The sequence below is a fragment of the Epinephelus fuscoguttatus genome, linkage group LG10 (genome assembly GCF_011397635.1).
Source record: "Epinephelus fuscoguttatus linkage group LG10, E.fuscoguttatus.final_Chr_v1".
NCBI lineage: Eukaryota > Metazoa > Chordata > Actinopteri > Perciformes > Serranidae > Epinephelus > Epinephelus fuscoguttatus.
Genome location: NC_064761.1, coordinates 35,660,397 through 35,675,017, shown reverse-complemented (window position 1 = coordinate 35,675,017; position 14,621 = coordinate 35,660,397). Strand labels below are relative to the sequence as shown.

The following is a 14,621-nucleotide window of genomic DNA, read 5'->3' as shown; positions in this document are numbered from 1 at the left end:
TTCAAATTCAGGTGGACAAAGTTAAAACATGGCAACAGTTGCGCCTTTTACGCACAGCTCACATGCGTAAAGTTGAGCCAGAATTCCTCCAAAAAAATCACTGATATGTGAAAATAAAGATATTTATATTTGATCCTACCATAGTGCTGCAGCTGCACAACAACCACTGTGGATATCTGCCTTTTTTGTTTGACTTTATCAAATTGTTTAAGCTCATAATTTCATTTCTCCTCTTATTTTATTCCCCACTTCCTCATCTTTCTGTCGCAGCTCGGATATTTCACATAAAAAATGTTTACAGCGTGGCCTTAAAGCACACGCATGTTTTTTCTTTTCCTCCTTTTTTTTAAAGAGCTATCCCAGAATTAAACTCAACTCAATGGTTGGCTTGAACTGTCTAGATAAAGAAACAACTCCCTGATTGGTGAGGTGCCGGAGCCGGTCAGGATGTGAGCCAATGGCAGCGGAGGAAGGTGGGGGGACGAGAGAAAAGGCGTCGAGTGTTTATTATAAAGGAGAAAATATTAATTCCCCCTCGCCGTGGGCCGTGACGTCAGTATAGGAAGTCATTGTAGAGCAACACTGGAGCGATTAGCAGCAAAAAGGGGGAGCCTGATGTCGAGGAGTCAGCCCTATGTATATCTCTCTATACGCCTCAACTTTTAACACAAAGTTCAATATCCAAACACAAAAAGCGACGTGGACTACGCAGACCCACACTTTGCTTTTCCGCATTTTCCCTGAATGTAACATCTTGGAGCGTCTGAGCCGCCTGTAATCTGGATTTTGTTCCTCTCCTGGGTTTATTTCTCAACTTCATTTTGTTTTTTTTGCAACTCCGAGTTAATTTTTGCTGACTTTCTTCTGGAGGAGAAGCATCTCGCTGTTGTTATGAAGACTTCATCACTCCTTTCTTAATATGGAAGGATCCAGCGGGTCGAGTTTTGGGATAGACACTATTTTATCCAGCGCTTCTAACTCTGGTAACCCCGTGCTCATGAACGGAGATTTCCGGCTCGGCGACAGCAGGACAGCGGATTTCAGGAGCCAGGCAACCCCGTCACCATGCTCGGAGATAGACACTGTGGGAACAGCCCCCTCATCCCCCATCTCGGTCACCATGGAGCACGCCGCCGATCCGCATCTGGTCCAGGACAGCCTTCAGCATCACCACCATCACCACAACCAGCCGCAGAGTTTGCCGCTGTCGCCTCAGCAGCAGCCGCTCGCCGGGGCCGGCTGCGCCCCGAGGACTGCCACCTCCTCGTTTCTAATCAAAGACATTTTGGGCGACAGTAAACCGCTGGCAGCCTGCGCACCTTACAGCACCAGTGTATCCTCACCCCATCACACGCCAAAACCAGAAAGTGCCACGGCTCCGGACGGCTTCAGGCCCAAGTTGGAACAAGACGAAAACAGAGGCAAGTTGGACAAAAGAGACGAGATTCAAAGTGAAATGAAATGCAACGGTAAGAGCCCAGAAAAGATCATTAAAATCAGACAGTTTATTTATTAAAGATCCGCTTTTTACAGAAAATGACAGTCTGATAGATAGATTATTATGGGCTACAAAACAGTAGCCAACAAAAGCAAATACAAACCAAAAATAATAAAACTACCCAGCTAGACATAATAATAATTACTAAAATGATAAACAAAATAATACTGTTTTACTGTCTGACTCTTTGTCTGAGTTCCAGCTTCCTTTATTAGTCTAATAGATGTGAAAACAGATGTAAGCCTGGTGATTTTCCCCGTGCGCGGGGCCTCCCTAGTGGGTCAATTAGAGAGATTATTGTTCTTCCTAGAGGGGGGATCACGGTGCACTGCAAACCAGCTACAAATAGAGATGGATTGACATATTGATTTCTCGTTTTCTGAAGGAAAAGAACCAAAAAACTTCAGGTGACAAATACACACACATTTGCTTTTATCGCTTTTGCTTTTGTGCCACACGTGTGTGTGTGTGTGTATGTGTGTGTGAGTACATCACTTGGAGCAAAGTATTTATAAGAGTTGGGGAAAGTTTGACTGGAGGCGTGGAGGCTGAGCACACACCTGCGTGGGGTTATTTTTGGTTGTTTTAATGGGCTCTGTATTGAGAGGGAGAGTAAATGTAATTTTGGGCACTTAAAGGTGAAGATTTATTTTTTATTTTTTTCAAAATCCAAGCAGGCCCTAATTGTTGCTGTTTCACCTCTGTGTTCAGGGACTAAAGAAGAAGGCGACCGGGAAATCTCCAGTAGCAGAGACAGTCCACCGATGCGCACGAAAAAGCCTCGCAAAGCACGGACAGCCTTTACCGACCACCAGCTCAACCAGCTGGAGAGGAGCTTTGAGCGACAAAAATACCTCAGCGTGCAGGACCGCATGGACCTGGCCGCGGCTCTCAACCTGACAGACACACAAGTCAAGACCTGGTACCAAAACAGACGGTGGGTAACCGCGTCGTCATTAAGGGGCAGACACAACAAACACAGACAGAGCAAACACAGACGCTGCTGCAGCAACACCAATAATCCAAATGTGCAGTGTAAAAACAAACCGGAACTTTACTGGGACATTTTATCATTAAAAAAAATCTATAAAGAAATTATTACACGTAGAGAAAGTTAAAGAATCATCACCGACACATTTTCTGTCTCTGATTTATGCTGCAGTTTATTTTAATTTAAGTCGCTGAATATTTTTTCAGACAGCCATATTCATATTTCACACATTTCCCAGGCCTTTACCTTTTACTTAACATTTCTAATCCACGCACACTCTCTAGAGACAACACAGACAACTTTTATTTTTTATTCTAATTGTGCGTAAAGGCCGATGATTTGCAACACTTGTAATATGAGGGGAAAAAATAAAATACACCTGCGTTTTATTTACTGAATTCCTTCAGTAATAGTCAATGAAAATAAACCTATTTTTTTGTTTTGTTTTGCAGAAAAAAAAACTGACATTGTAATTTAATTTTTGTGAAGAATTTCTGCCTTTACCTTTTGCTTTCTGCACTGTACATTATATTTAAAAATATTAAATGCATTATTTAATTTGTAAGTGCCACGATATCTTGGAATATATTTTTGCTGATGCATATTTTGCCTCCTCGGTACTTTTCCACACTTTTAAAATCCTGCAACTTTTATTTCACCTGCGACCCTTCAAATTATTATTATTATTATTATTATTATTATTATTATAGGGCATATGTTTGCTGTCCTCGTGCAGGTGAGAAATGTAAGCTTTGATAAGTTTGCAGCGAACATCCGACTTGTCTTGATATTTTCTTTTTTTTTTTTGCCTAATTAAACCTTAACCATAATTTGGTGCCTGCAATAATTAGGCCTGTGCATACTAATTAAGGGCGCGTTTGGGGAATTAGCGCGAGAGCGAACTGATTAAATAATTCATCTCTTGTATTTTGATCTGATTTCCAGGACGAAGTGGAAGAGGCAAACGGCGGTCGGATTAGAGCTCCTGGCTGAAGCAGGAAACTACTCGGCCTTACAGAGAATGTTCCCGTCGCCCTATTTCTACCACCCGAGCCTGCTGGGCACCGTGGACAGCACGACGGCAGCCGCGGCGGCCGCAGCCATGTACAGCAGTATGTACCGGACTCCTACCGCGCCGCATCCCAGCCTCCAGAGACCTCTTGTCCCAAGGGTGCTCATTCATGGCCTTGGGCCGGGGGGGCAACCGGCACTAAACCCCCTGTCTAACCCCATGCCCGGCACACCGCACCCGCGATAAAACTCGAAACAAGACGAGCAAAGACGATGAACCAGAAACCTGGTTGAACACGTGATGTGAGTAACTGCATCGGAACCACATTGCAGGACTTGTTCTCCCCCTCTCCCCCCCAAAAAGACACATTTAAAGACATTTTACAGAAGTAAAGGAGGTATTTAATATAGGCCCAGATAGCCTAAGCCCAGTCCGAAAGACTCTCTGTCCGGGCCGGGACAGAACCACAACAAGGACTGCTCATGTCTGATTGTTTGTTTGTTTGTCTTTTGTACAAATACACTTACATTAGCAAATAAACTTATAAAGTTTATTAGATGGAGAAGAACGGAATGAATAAAGAAGTAATGATACTAATTGAATTTGCAGGCGCTTCTCTTCAAACTGGAGTTCAAATTTCATTTTTACGCAAACTTTAATACAAGAAAAATTGGAGTTTTGAATTACACATTATTCGTTGTAAACCGGGTATTTCCAAATAACGTAAAATTTTATGTTTTAAAAAAATTATAAAAAGCATTTTCTGTAATAATTATATTGACATAATACTTTTAATAATTACAGTGCTGTCCAACCCTGATAATCTCACTCCACCCTTTTTTGGATCTTGACATAATTTTTATGACACAAGTGGATCAACGTAAATAATTTGCCACAGGAGCATATGGTGCTGAGATTGAAAGATATTTCATTTAGTTTCAAACTCACCGACTGGAGGTCACTTTCCACGCCTTTATATTTATGTTTACCAGCACATATACATATGGATGCGCAGCAGCTGATTGGTGGTGGGATGAATGGTTTTGATGAGTCGGGTATATACTGGGAATGTGGCCTTGGCTTAGCAGCTGTTCCCTGGGAGCACAGCAGACAATAAGCCTGAATTTCTCAGCGTGAGCGATCAGGCGCAGGATCAGGAGAAGAAGCCTGCAAGAAAGGAAAAAAAGAAGCTGCTGATAATCTGCTCATTCTCAATAACCAATAGGCGCTGGTGAACTTGTTTCAGGAAGTTTTGAGGGGGGATAATCTCTATTGATCTTAATCTTAAAGCACATTATGGTATTTTTTCAGTGTCATAATATTTTGTGCATCACTCCGTAATTTGCAGTTTGGCATCATCCTGCTTTGCACCTTTTAAAATCCTGTTTTTAATGTTTTTTTGGAGCGATATTACGCATTATTCTCTTTATGTGGAGCGACTCTCTGGATGTGTATGTGCTGCGGTGCGTTCAGGAGCAAAACTAAACAAACACAGCGCGCGTCTGAAATTAAATGTTATCAAAATACTTAGATTTTATTTAGCCTCCCATAAGCGCGCACCCCGGAGAATGTGGCGGGGAGGCGCTCCGTGTGAATTAGCGCCTCGGGGCCCGTTTGTTTGGGTTTCTTTTCTTTGAAACCATCGCTTATTAACAGTAAAGCCAAATTGACCTTTGCTGGTCTATAAAAAGATGAGGGATGCATGCAAACATCCAGGAGCCATATTTTATTTTACCTTTGATTTTTATTTCCCTTTAGAAATAAAATTCTAAAGAGTTTATGAGCGCCTTCTTTTTTTGTTCTTGCTGATATTTTCATTCCTGCCATTTTAAGAGAAAACGCGGCTGCATTTTAATGCTGGAATTAAAAAAAAAAATCTCCTTAGCAAAGCGGTGGTGTAAACCCACATGAATACATATGGCAGCAGTGTCATTTTGCCAGGAGAAGCAGTAAACACAGGCTTAAGTTTAGCTGCGTCTTAATACTTTGAACACATGTTAATGCAGCCTGTTTAAGCCGTCTGCTTGTCATTCACTGCATGGACACCTCTCTCAGTCATTTAGTGCAAAACAGTCCCGCTGCTTTCACTTTCTGCAGCGTGCACGGACAGCACCTTTAAGGACTCACTGCAGCCATTAGACGCGTTTTTTTCTCCGTTTAACCAAATTGCCAGGGCCGGAGTTATCACTGGCTCGAGTGTTCACGGCACAATTACGGCGCGCTCCTCACGCAGAGTAATTACACTAACTACAATATCCATTCTCATTAAATCTCAGGGTTTATGGATAACAGAGCGAAGGCGCGTCGGGCTGCAGGAGGAAGGTTTGGAGAGCGCGCTGTTGGAGGATAAATCGCTCTGGCCTTGTAAAGCAGTGATTGCGAAAACAGCTCTGGCCTATATCACCAGTGTTGAAAAATATTAGCCTACCATATTGACCCTACAGCTTCTGCCCATTACTGCAGTATAGTGCCGACGCATGTTGTTCATATGCATGACTTCTACAGCATTATTTATTTATTGCACTCTGCGGGTGGGAGGGGTGGGGGTGTCGGCGGTTGTGCGGGCTGTTCCAATTCATTAATAATAGCCTAAGCCGTACAGCAGCACTGAATTAATAGGCTGCTACCACCTCAGAGTACCTGGTAATTTTGGGCGTTGCTATAATCAGATTTTTTTGTCTGTATATTTTTGTGGTATGTCTCCAAACGAAGCAGCTTTCAGTCAGTTTAAACTGGGCCACAGTGAGTTTAAATTAAACTGGCAGCGAGGCTCACTGGCATCTTCTGCGTTTCGATCAATGGCAGAATGAATTTATTTTTATTTTCAGTACTTTTATTATTTTGAGTCATGCTCGGTGAAGTTTAAAGACAAAAAACGGAATATTATTTGCGTAAAAACGCATGATATGTAAAATATTTTAGACCTGATAGAGCATGATGGGTTTTTTTTTGGATTACAACTCCCTGTGAATTCGCTGCTGAGGCCAAACGGAGTGTTTTTGGGGAAGATGAGCAATACTTGAGAAAACACAATCACCGGTGGAAAAAAAGGGCAGCAGACTTGAATAAAGAGGATTAGGCCTTTCTTTTACATGGCGCATATTATCCAGAACAGATGGGCTTTAGAGAGTCGTTTTCTTCTTCTTCTTGCCTCAAGGAACCTTGTTGGGCACTTTAATTGCCACTTTTTCCAACTGATGTAATGGTGGGATATCTTTTTCATTACAATAATGAGGTAACACTTGCTCTCCTTGGCCTCTCATTATCACATCTCCTACATCACTCACTAAACACAAATTTAACCCCACCCCCTTTTCCCCCCCAAAAAACCCTCTCGCTAACTTCTCCTATACATCTTGTACACTATCATCAACAGCTGCTGTCTACCGTCCCCCTGCCTGACTGTGTGTTGATGAGTCCTTTTCATTACCAGCCTGCAGGAGAATTTGGAGCTCTGCATAATAATAGTTTGACCAGCAGCGTTTAGGAGGTGGATCACATTTTTAAAATGGTAGTTTCTATTAGTGCACAAGATGTTGCTTTAGCCACCAAAACACATGCATCAAGTTGGTGTATGGACTGATCACAGTGAGTGAGCTGGTCAGCTTTGATATTTTCTCCATGGGCACTTTTTTGACTCCTTAATCATCAGCACTCTGTGGGGGAAAAAAAACTAAGAGAGTTCTTCCAAATTTCCAAATTTTAAACCCTACTGCAAGCCTCTAGCTGCAAGGTAAGAGGTGCAGTGCGCTTCACATATTTTGAAATGATGGTTGAAAATAAATATTCTGTATGCATTTATTAGAAATAGAAGGGATATGTTTGTGTGCAAATCTACAATTCATTTAATGGAAGATTGGAAAAAACATCTTTCAGTAGGCGTAGATTTTGGGAGAATTTGCAGGGGACACATCCCCCTCGATAATTAGAGCATTTGTCCCCAGCAATTAGAGGAGTTTTGTCATTTATATGTAAAAAAAAGCACAAATTTGGTGCATAAAAAATACACCAGAATGCAGGAAATTTAAGTTTTTGATACTCAAAATGAAAGGGAATCAAAACTTATGCCCTTGCATCTTTCAACGTTATTTAGCATTTATTTTACCATTGGTGTAAATGCTAAAATATTTGCAGGTATGATGCAGTATCACACTTTCTTATGGGGTCATAGAAGAATATTTTTAAGTCTACCTGAGCATTATACATGCTAAGAATTTAATTGTTTATATGGCGTTTATCTCTTAATTTTTAGTACTAAACTTATCAGGATTTTTTTGTGACAACTTCTCAGTAAATATTAGGCCAAAAATCAGTTTTACCTTGAAATCTCTTCTCCTATTTGTCCATTGTAAATGCACTGTATATATCAAATTAACAGGAGATTCATTTTCAGTTTGCTGAGATGTCAGGAAATCCATAGCAGCAAAGTACAGGGTGTTTAAAGTGAACCGAGGTCAGGGCGATTATCAAAGACTGTTAATCACAGTTTCCCTTGTTGACAGAGTTGCCATTCTCTCTGACCTGGCAACATGTTGCCTCCATTCCCTCCAAATTAATAACAGGAAGTATTTCTGATGAAAAAGAGCTTTCCCGAACTAAAAACGCTCCTAAAGTTTGGTTGTTAAGAGCAGGGAGTAACCAGGGAATAGACTTGTTGACACGCAGGCTGTAAGCCACCCGCTCGTCCTCTCATAAACAACCAGCTCACGCCTGAGCCGAGACTAGCCCGGACATCTGCAACAGTCCTGCTGAATGATGCCGTATAGCTGCGACATATCATAGTTTAAATGGCCTCATCATTTCAGCAAATCCAGCCAGTTTTCCTCTCTCTTTTTGTCAAGTGACAGGACAGCTGATGGCAGAGAAGCTCCGCTACCTTTCAAGTTTCAACCAGGCGCCGTCACATGCGACCGCACAACCAAGAAGAAAAAGTCTGTCAGCAGTGATGTCAAAAGCTTCAATTTTTACAGAGCAATTAGGGGTTTCATCACAGCGGAGTGATGTCAGGATTCATTACGGCTCAGCAACAGCTAATTGCTTCAAGGTTAAAGTAACAGATCTGACGGCATTATATTTTAAGTGACAGACTCAAATTCTGGTGGTGTTTCACAGAGCGCAGAGCTGACATTAAGGGAGTGTGCTCGGGAGGATGGGGGCTGAGAAGCAATTGAAATTACTGCATATTAGGATTGTGATTGGTTAGAGTAGCAGTAACTCTCTCAGGAACATGCATGGGGACTGCTGTTTGGGTCTACCTCTGTAAGGGGAAACAAAGGACAGTGTAACGTGCACTTTGCAAACATCCTTTCAAGTACTCCAGCCTTGAATTGTCTGTTGGCCCTCGTGAGTATAAAATCAGGCTGTTCTCATTCACCGTTCGTACCGAACCAAAAGTAATGAGCTGTGATTCATATGTAATCCATTGTAATTGTAGGCCAGGAGGCTGTGTTTATATGATGGGAGCAAAGGACAAAGCCAGATGATGTAGTATAAAGCGCAACAGCGTCCGCGTAGGAAGGAGGTCAGTGTGGAAGGATGGGTCAAACAAACACAGGACTTTGACCCAGGACACTGTTTGTGCCCTGTGGGAACCTAAAAGTCGACGTTGAGTTCATTGAAGTTGTGTGCATAACGCTCATCATGTTATCACCTTATGTATTTAGCCTTGATTATTTTCCTAAACCCAAGCTAACCAGCAGTGATAAGTGTGAAATATCATGCAATTGATTTTATGATGTCAGACTAATGGAAAATTAATTTAAACTGCTCAGCGACTTTACGTGTTTCTCTTTTTTGCTTGTGATGCTTTACAATGAAACAGAATCATTCATGTGAATGATAAAGGCCTGAAAGGGTTCAAGCTATAGCACTTCAGGAGAAAGCGGCAAAGATCAGAGAACAAGTAACTAAAAACAGAATCTAGCTTTTCTCATATCTGGTCAATCATTCCGTAACCACTTGTAGGGTTTCACCATTGCACAGTTTTATACCTGCAAAACAGATTATTTTTATACCACTTGGGGGCAATGGAGATACTTTGCGAATACAACACTGACATATAACTTTTTACGTTGATATGGATAATGTATTAGCAAGTGTTAGCACTTGGCTCTACACATCCAGCAGACATGGAGCAACATTCATTCGGAGCTGTGTTTTAGGGCCACTTGGCCATTGTAAGTCTAAACCTCATTCTCATTTTTGCTCTGTTTTTGTCTCCACCACTCCTCAGAACAATATCTGCCTTATTAGATGCTAAAAGCCCCACTATGTTCACCAACTAGCAGCTAACTTTGTCTGATCATTGGGTTAGCGTTACATTTTTACGTTTCGTACAAATCACATGAGCATTTCTAAAGTGGTGCATTATATGAGCTGACTTTGTGATCAGGTTTAGGGGTTGGTGGATGGTGTGATGTCCAGGGTGAGATGCCTGCAGATCACTGCTGACACAGTTTGAAACCAGTGAGTCATCTCCGCATTTTTAGCGGCTTCCTAGCCATGAAATGTGGTTGTTTTTTTAGCTAGCCATCGCTGTTTTTATGGGGATAGTGCCACGAAAAGTGGTTGTTTTTTGCCACAACATCGCTGTGTTTCTTGCCAGGGTAGTGCCATGATGAGCGCTAGTTTTTCATCCAGACATCGCTGCTTTTCCAGCTGGGACTGTGCCACCAAAAACCGAGTATTTTAAGCCAAAACGTAATCTTTTCCTAATCATAACAAAGTGGTTTTAGTGCCTAAACCTAACCGCACATTAACGTTAAATTTCAACTTATCCTTTACAAAATAACATAAATGTCGTCATGGTTTGCAGAAAATTACAATGCCAACATTTATTCTGGAGATTTGATTGGAAAACGAGAGTCTGAACCAGAACAGCAAAATTGTTGGCCTGACAAACAAAACAATGAACAGAAAGTGATCAAATGTAGAACTTTGGAAAACTACTGTAATTGTCTGTTACTTCATCACTACAAGAGACCCCATGCACATGCAAGTGATCATGTGTGACCTATTATCAATATAGAGTATTGACTCTAGCCGCTCTAAGACGTAGCAACAGTGAGCTGAAGCAGTAGTGAGCTCCGGCTTTAGCCTGGGCTAAGCTAGCACCCTTGTATTTAGACCTTTTCATAACTTAATGACCCAATTTAAGAGAGAAATCGAATGTATTTGAGCAAAATGAATTATAGATTGGTGCATCCATGCCAGAGAGCCGCTGGAGTCATTCTCTTCAAATGAGCAGTTGTTTACCCTTGGCTTTTTCTCCTCTTAAAGTAGAATACCTGATCCTTTGAACTGATTGTTTGTTTAACCGCTGCTGGGAATCGAGAATCCCTGAGGTCTGAGTAAGTGTTGATCTAAGGTTGGATTTGAAATAGCCTAATGAGGAACTCTTTGGATAATTAGTGATAGCTGGAATGCTTGTGGATAATTTGAGTGCTTCGCCACCCTGTATGAGCAAGACGACGGGGAGGAGGGCGGATGATGAAAGAACAGAAAGATCAGGGTTAATGAAAATTAGCATGTCAAGTTAGTCCCTACCTCTGTGCTTTTTTTTTTTTAATCTTTTGTTCCTTCTTAAGATGCGTTATTGTTGATGTAATGGAACAATTAGCGGCGTGGTTCATTGTGGGGATGAGGTTCTGCTGCTGCTGCTGCTGCTGCTGGAACTGCAACTAACGCTGTGGTAATTAGAGTCAGGGAGGTGTCTCGTGGTGAGGTCCAGCAGGAAATGAAGAGGTGGCAGTGGGCCTATGGGGAGAAAAAGGCTGCCCCCCTTCTGTGCCCACTCGGTAGTCAGTGAGAGACCACAAACAGGAGCTGTGCCCAGTCCAGACAATCATACAAGTTTGGACTGGTCTGGACTAAACCGCCAGTAATTCTGCTTTTGATAGTTTTCACGGTTGATCTGTCGTGTGTGTGTGTTTGTGTGTGTTAGGACACATAGCCAGTGTTAGGAAAGATTTTTTTTGTCTTTTATAAAATAAGAGTTGTCATTTGTTATCAGATAAGCAATAAAATAGGCATGGGGTGACACCAAAATTACGTACCATGATTATCATGGCCAAAATAATGGTGATTCACGATTTTATCACGTTAATTATAAGACAAACTGAAATAACTTTACCTTACATTTTGTTAAAAATTGCATCACAGATAGGAAACATCTTTTTTTATTGAAATACAAACAGTCGTAAATAAGATTTAACTTCCTTTTTTTGTGGGGTGATACTAGGGGGAATCACCAGAGGCCTCGTGATATGATATCACCACCATACATAATTTACGATACCGTATTACTGTGATTTTAAACATTGCAATATGCTGGGTATTGTGATAAAATATATCATGATTTATTACCTTTTTTTTTTTCAACTGCAAGTTATGTCCCCCCTAAAAAACTTGGCGTCCATGTATCGATGCGATATTGTCACTGAAAAATATTGCGACGCTCTGCTGTATCGATTTTTCGACCCAAACGGAAACAGTGGGCAATGTGAACCTTCAGCTGTGGTGACTTTCGGACGCAACGTAATTTGACCTGCACTTGTTGCCATATTTAGGACATACAGGGCTGGCGGACCTGCTTTGCTCAACGCAGCGAAAAGCTGCGGTGGCCCAAGCCATTGGAAATGTTGGTTTCAGAGCACAGTGGTGCCGTTGTCGCAATATGTCTAAAAGGGCCTCCACAGGGTTCCCATTGCGTTGGAAAGCCTGGAAAAATCATGGAATTCGACAATTTTGCCTCCCAGTCTTGGAAAAGTCATGAAATTAGTAAAATCCTTGAAAGGTTTGGAATGGTCATGGAATTTTGTTGTGAGTCATGAAGCTGTTGCAGCAATAACCTTCAACGTAATATAATATAACTGAGAATGTATTTTCTGTAGCTCTGTTACAAGAACATATGTGACGATTTCTTTACCATCACGTACCTTAATTTTCTCTCTACGTTCCGTCACTCCCTCCATGTTTGCCAGCAAGCTGTGTTTTAACAGAGTTTAAATCTGATACGTTTGAATAACATCAAGCGAACAGGGCAAGAAAATAATGTTGTGACAGTGTGATTCAACATGTAGGGTCATGAATCCCACTGTTTCCATACCTTTGACCCACTAATACTTAGAAATTGTAGCACATTGATGAGATGGAGCAGCTGACATGGGCAACTGAGGGCCTTTGGTGTTCACTTGGAGGGCCACTTTGATTTGATTTTAACTGCTCTTAAAGTAGAGTATCTGAAGGTACAGAACCAACATACCAACTGTCGGCTGTCTCTCCCTCACTCTGGGAGCTCTGTTTCTCCGCGTTTGTGGACCGTCTATAATAATATAATTAACATTTTGGGTAACTTACACAATACAGTTTTGTTCTTGTTGTGAATGGTCATGGACATTTTATTATGGGTTCTTGAAAAGTCATGGAAAAGTTTTGAAATTTTGTCCGTGAAAATGCGTGGGAACTCTGTACGTTAGCGAGATAAACTGCTTTTTTTCTAGGCACAATATTGACAATTATTCCGATAATGGAAATTCAACACAATGTTTTTTTTGTTTGCTTTTTTTTAATCACAATTCACGATAAAATTGTGTATCTTCTCATCCTGACAAACAAGAAATATATTAAAGTCCAACAGTGGTACATGCAGTGTTGGGGAGTAGCTAGTAACATGGATTAGGAATTACTTCTTTTGGCAGAGCCTATTTCCAGACATTTGTCAGCCTTATTGTCCAGTTTAAAACGTGTTAGAAAAGTAGTCACAAAGTAATTAAATGTAATAAGTAACATTACTTTGATAAGGTAATTAAAATAACTGCATAACATATTATACCTTTAACAGGGTACTTGTAATCTGTAACCTATTACATTTCGAAAGTAACCTTCCCACTGGTTGTAAATGAGATCAAGCCTAAATGACACGCTGACGAAACAGCTCCGATGACAGTCTGTTCTGTTACATGATGATTGTTAAAGAGAAGAGTGTAAATAACCGTCGACTTCATGTTGTAATGATGAACGATATGTACAGAGGCAGCAGAAGAAGTCTGAACAGGACCAGAGCTGGATCTGATTTTACAACACGGCAAAGCAAGGGTGACGCTGTTAACCTCATTTCCATCACATTGTTTGTTTTTGTTTTGGATCACAAGAATAAGCAGCGAGCTCTTGCTGGAGGTTGTGTTGTGGCACAGTTAATTACATTTTTTAAATTAAGGCTGTCTTCAGATCGGCTCGGTAAAGGCTGACATTGAGAGCAACATTGGGTGTGAAGAAAAGGACTGATAGGAGTTTACAAGTACCTGTGACGTGCAAGCACAGGCCTGCCGAGTGGTGAAATGTGATTAGGAGCTTGTGCTAAGCACTGTCTGGCCCTCTCACCACTTCACTGCTGCGGGCTTCAGGCCATGCAAGTTGTTGATTGGTGCAGCGTTTCTAGAAATTTCACAACCATCATCTCCTGCTAGAGTTGGAACGCCTGTGTTTCTAACACATGCATATGCAGACATATGTCTGTATTCCATACGCATAACGTGGTGAGAAACTTGGACATATGCGTGTGCATAAACAAATAGAATTGCTAAAAGTGTTGCTAAATGGATCAGGGAGGATCAGATCACCAAGGGAGTCAGAATGGTACACTGAAACAATCGTTGTGTTTTTCACTGGCAGTTGGAAATGAACAGAGCTTTTCCAAAGACAAAACTGGTCTTTCTCTGCATTAACTATGGGTATGGGCTTTTTATAAGGTTATTTTCCCCATAGCCACACAAAGCAGCTACCCCCCTGGTTGAAGCGATTTGCTGTTCACAATGCCTCAGCTTAACCAGCTAGGTCAGGTCAAGTTGACTCAGACAATAGGGACTTTAGTGTCTCACCCACAGCACAGAGTGTCGCAGAAACAAAGCAGCTCGCTGCAAGTGGAGCAAACATTTCATAAAGTCGTGGCCTCAGTCTATAAATGTCCCATCTAATCTGCTAGTTCTCATCAAGCAGACCTTTTATCCATTGCAGACTTGCGGAAAAGAAATCAATATTTGGCAAATTATCGGACCACATTAAATCCTTGTGCCAAATTTATTGTCTAATGTTGATGCACATTACTACATTGAGTGTATTTT

General features: G+C 41.4%; 1 protein-coding gene across 1 annotated transcript; it reads left to right on the top strand.

Moving 5' to 3' along the window:
- Window positions 1-576: 576 nt before the first annotated feature.
- On the top strand, window positions 577-4,065 carry barhl2 (BarH-like homeobox 2). Its single transcript, XM_049587999.1, has 3 exons — window positions 577-1,469; window positions 2,210-2,435; window positions 3,435-4,065. The coding sequence occupies exons 1-3, from the start codon at window positions 920-922 to the stop codon at window positions 3,745-3,747; spliced, it is 1,089 nt and encodes a 362-aa protein (XP_049443956.1). The 5' UTR covers window positions 577-919; the 3' UTR covers window positions 3,748-4,065.
- The last annotated feature ends 10,556 nt before the right edge of the window (window positions 4,066-14,621 follow it).

Coding starts and splice junctions, on each gene's coding strand:
- barhl2 (XM_049587999.1), top strand. CDS start 920: ATGGAAGGATCCAGCGGGTCGAGTTTTGGGATAGACACTATTTTATCC. Junction 1,470..2,209: donor AAGTGAAATGAAATGCAACG/GTAAGAGCCCAG, acceptor CTCTGTGTTCAG/GGACTAAAGAAGAAGGCGAC. Junction 2,436..3,434: donor ACCTGGTACCAAAACAGACG/GTGGGTAACCGC, acceptor TCTGATTTCCAG/GACGAAGTGGAAGAGGCAAA.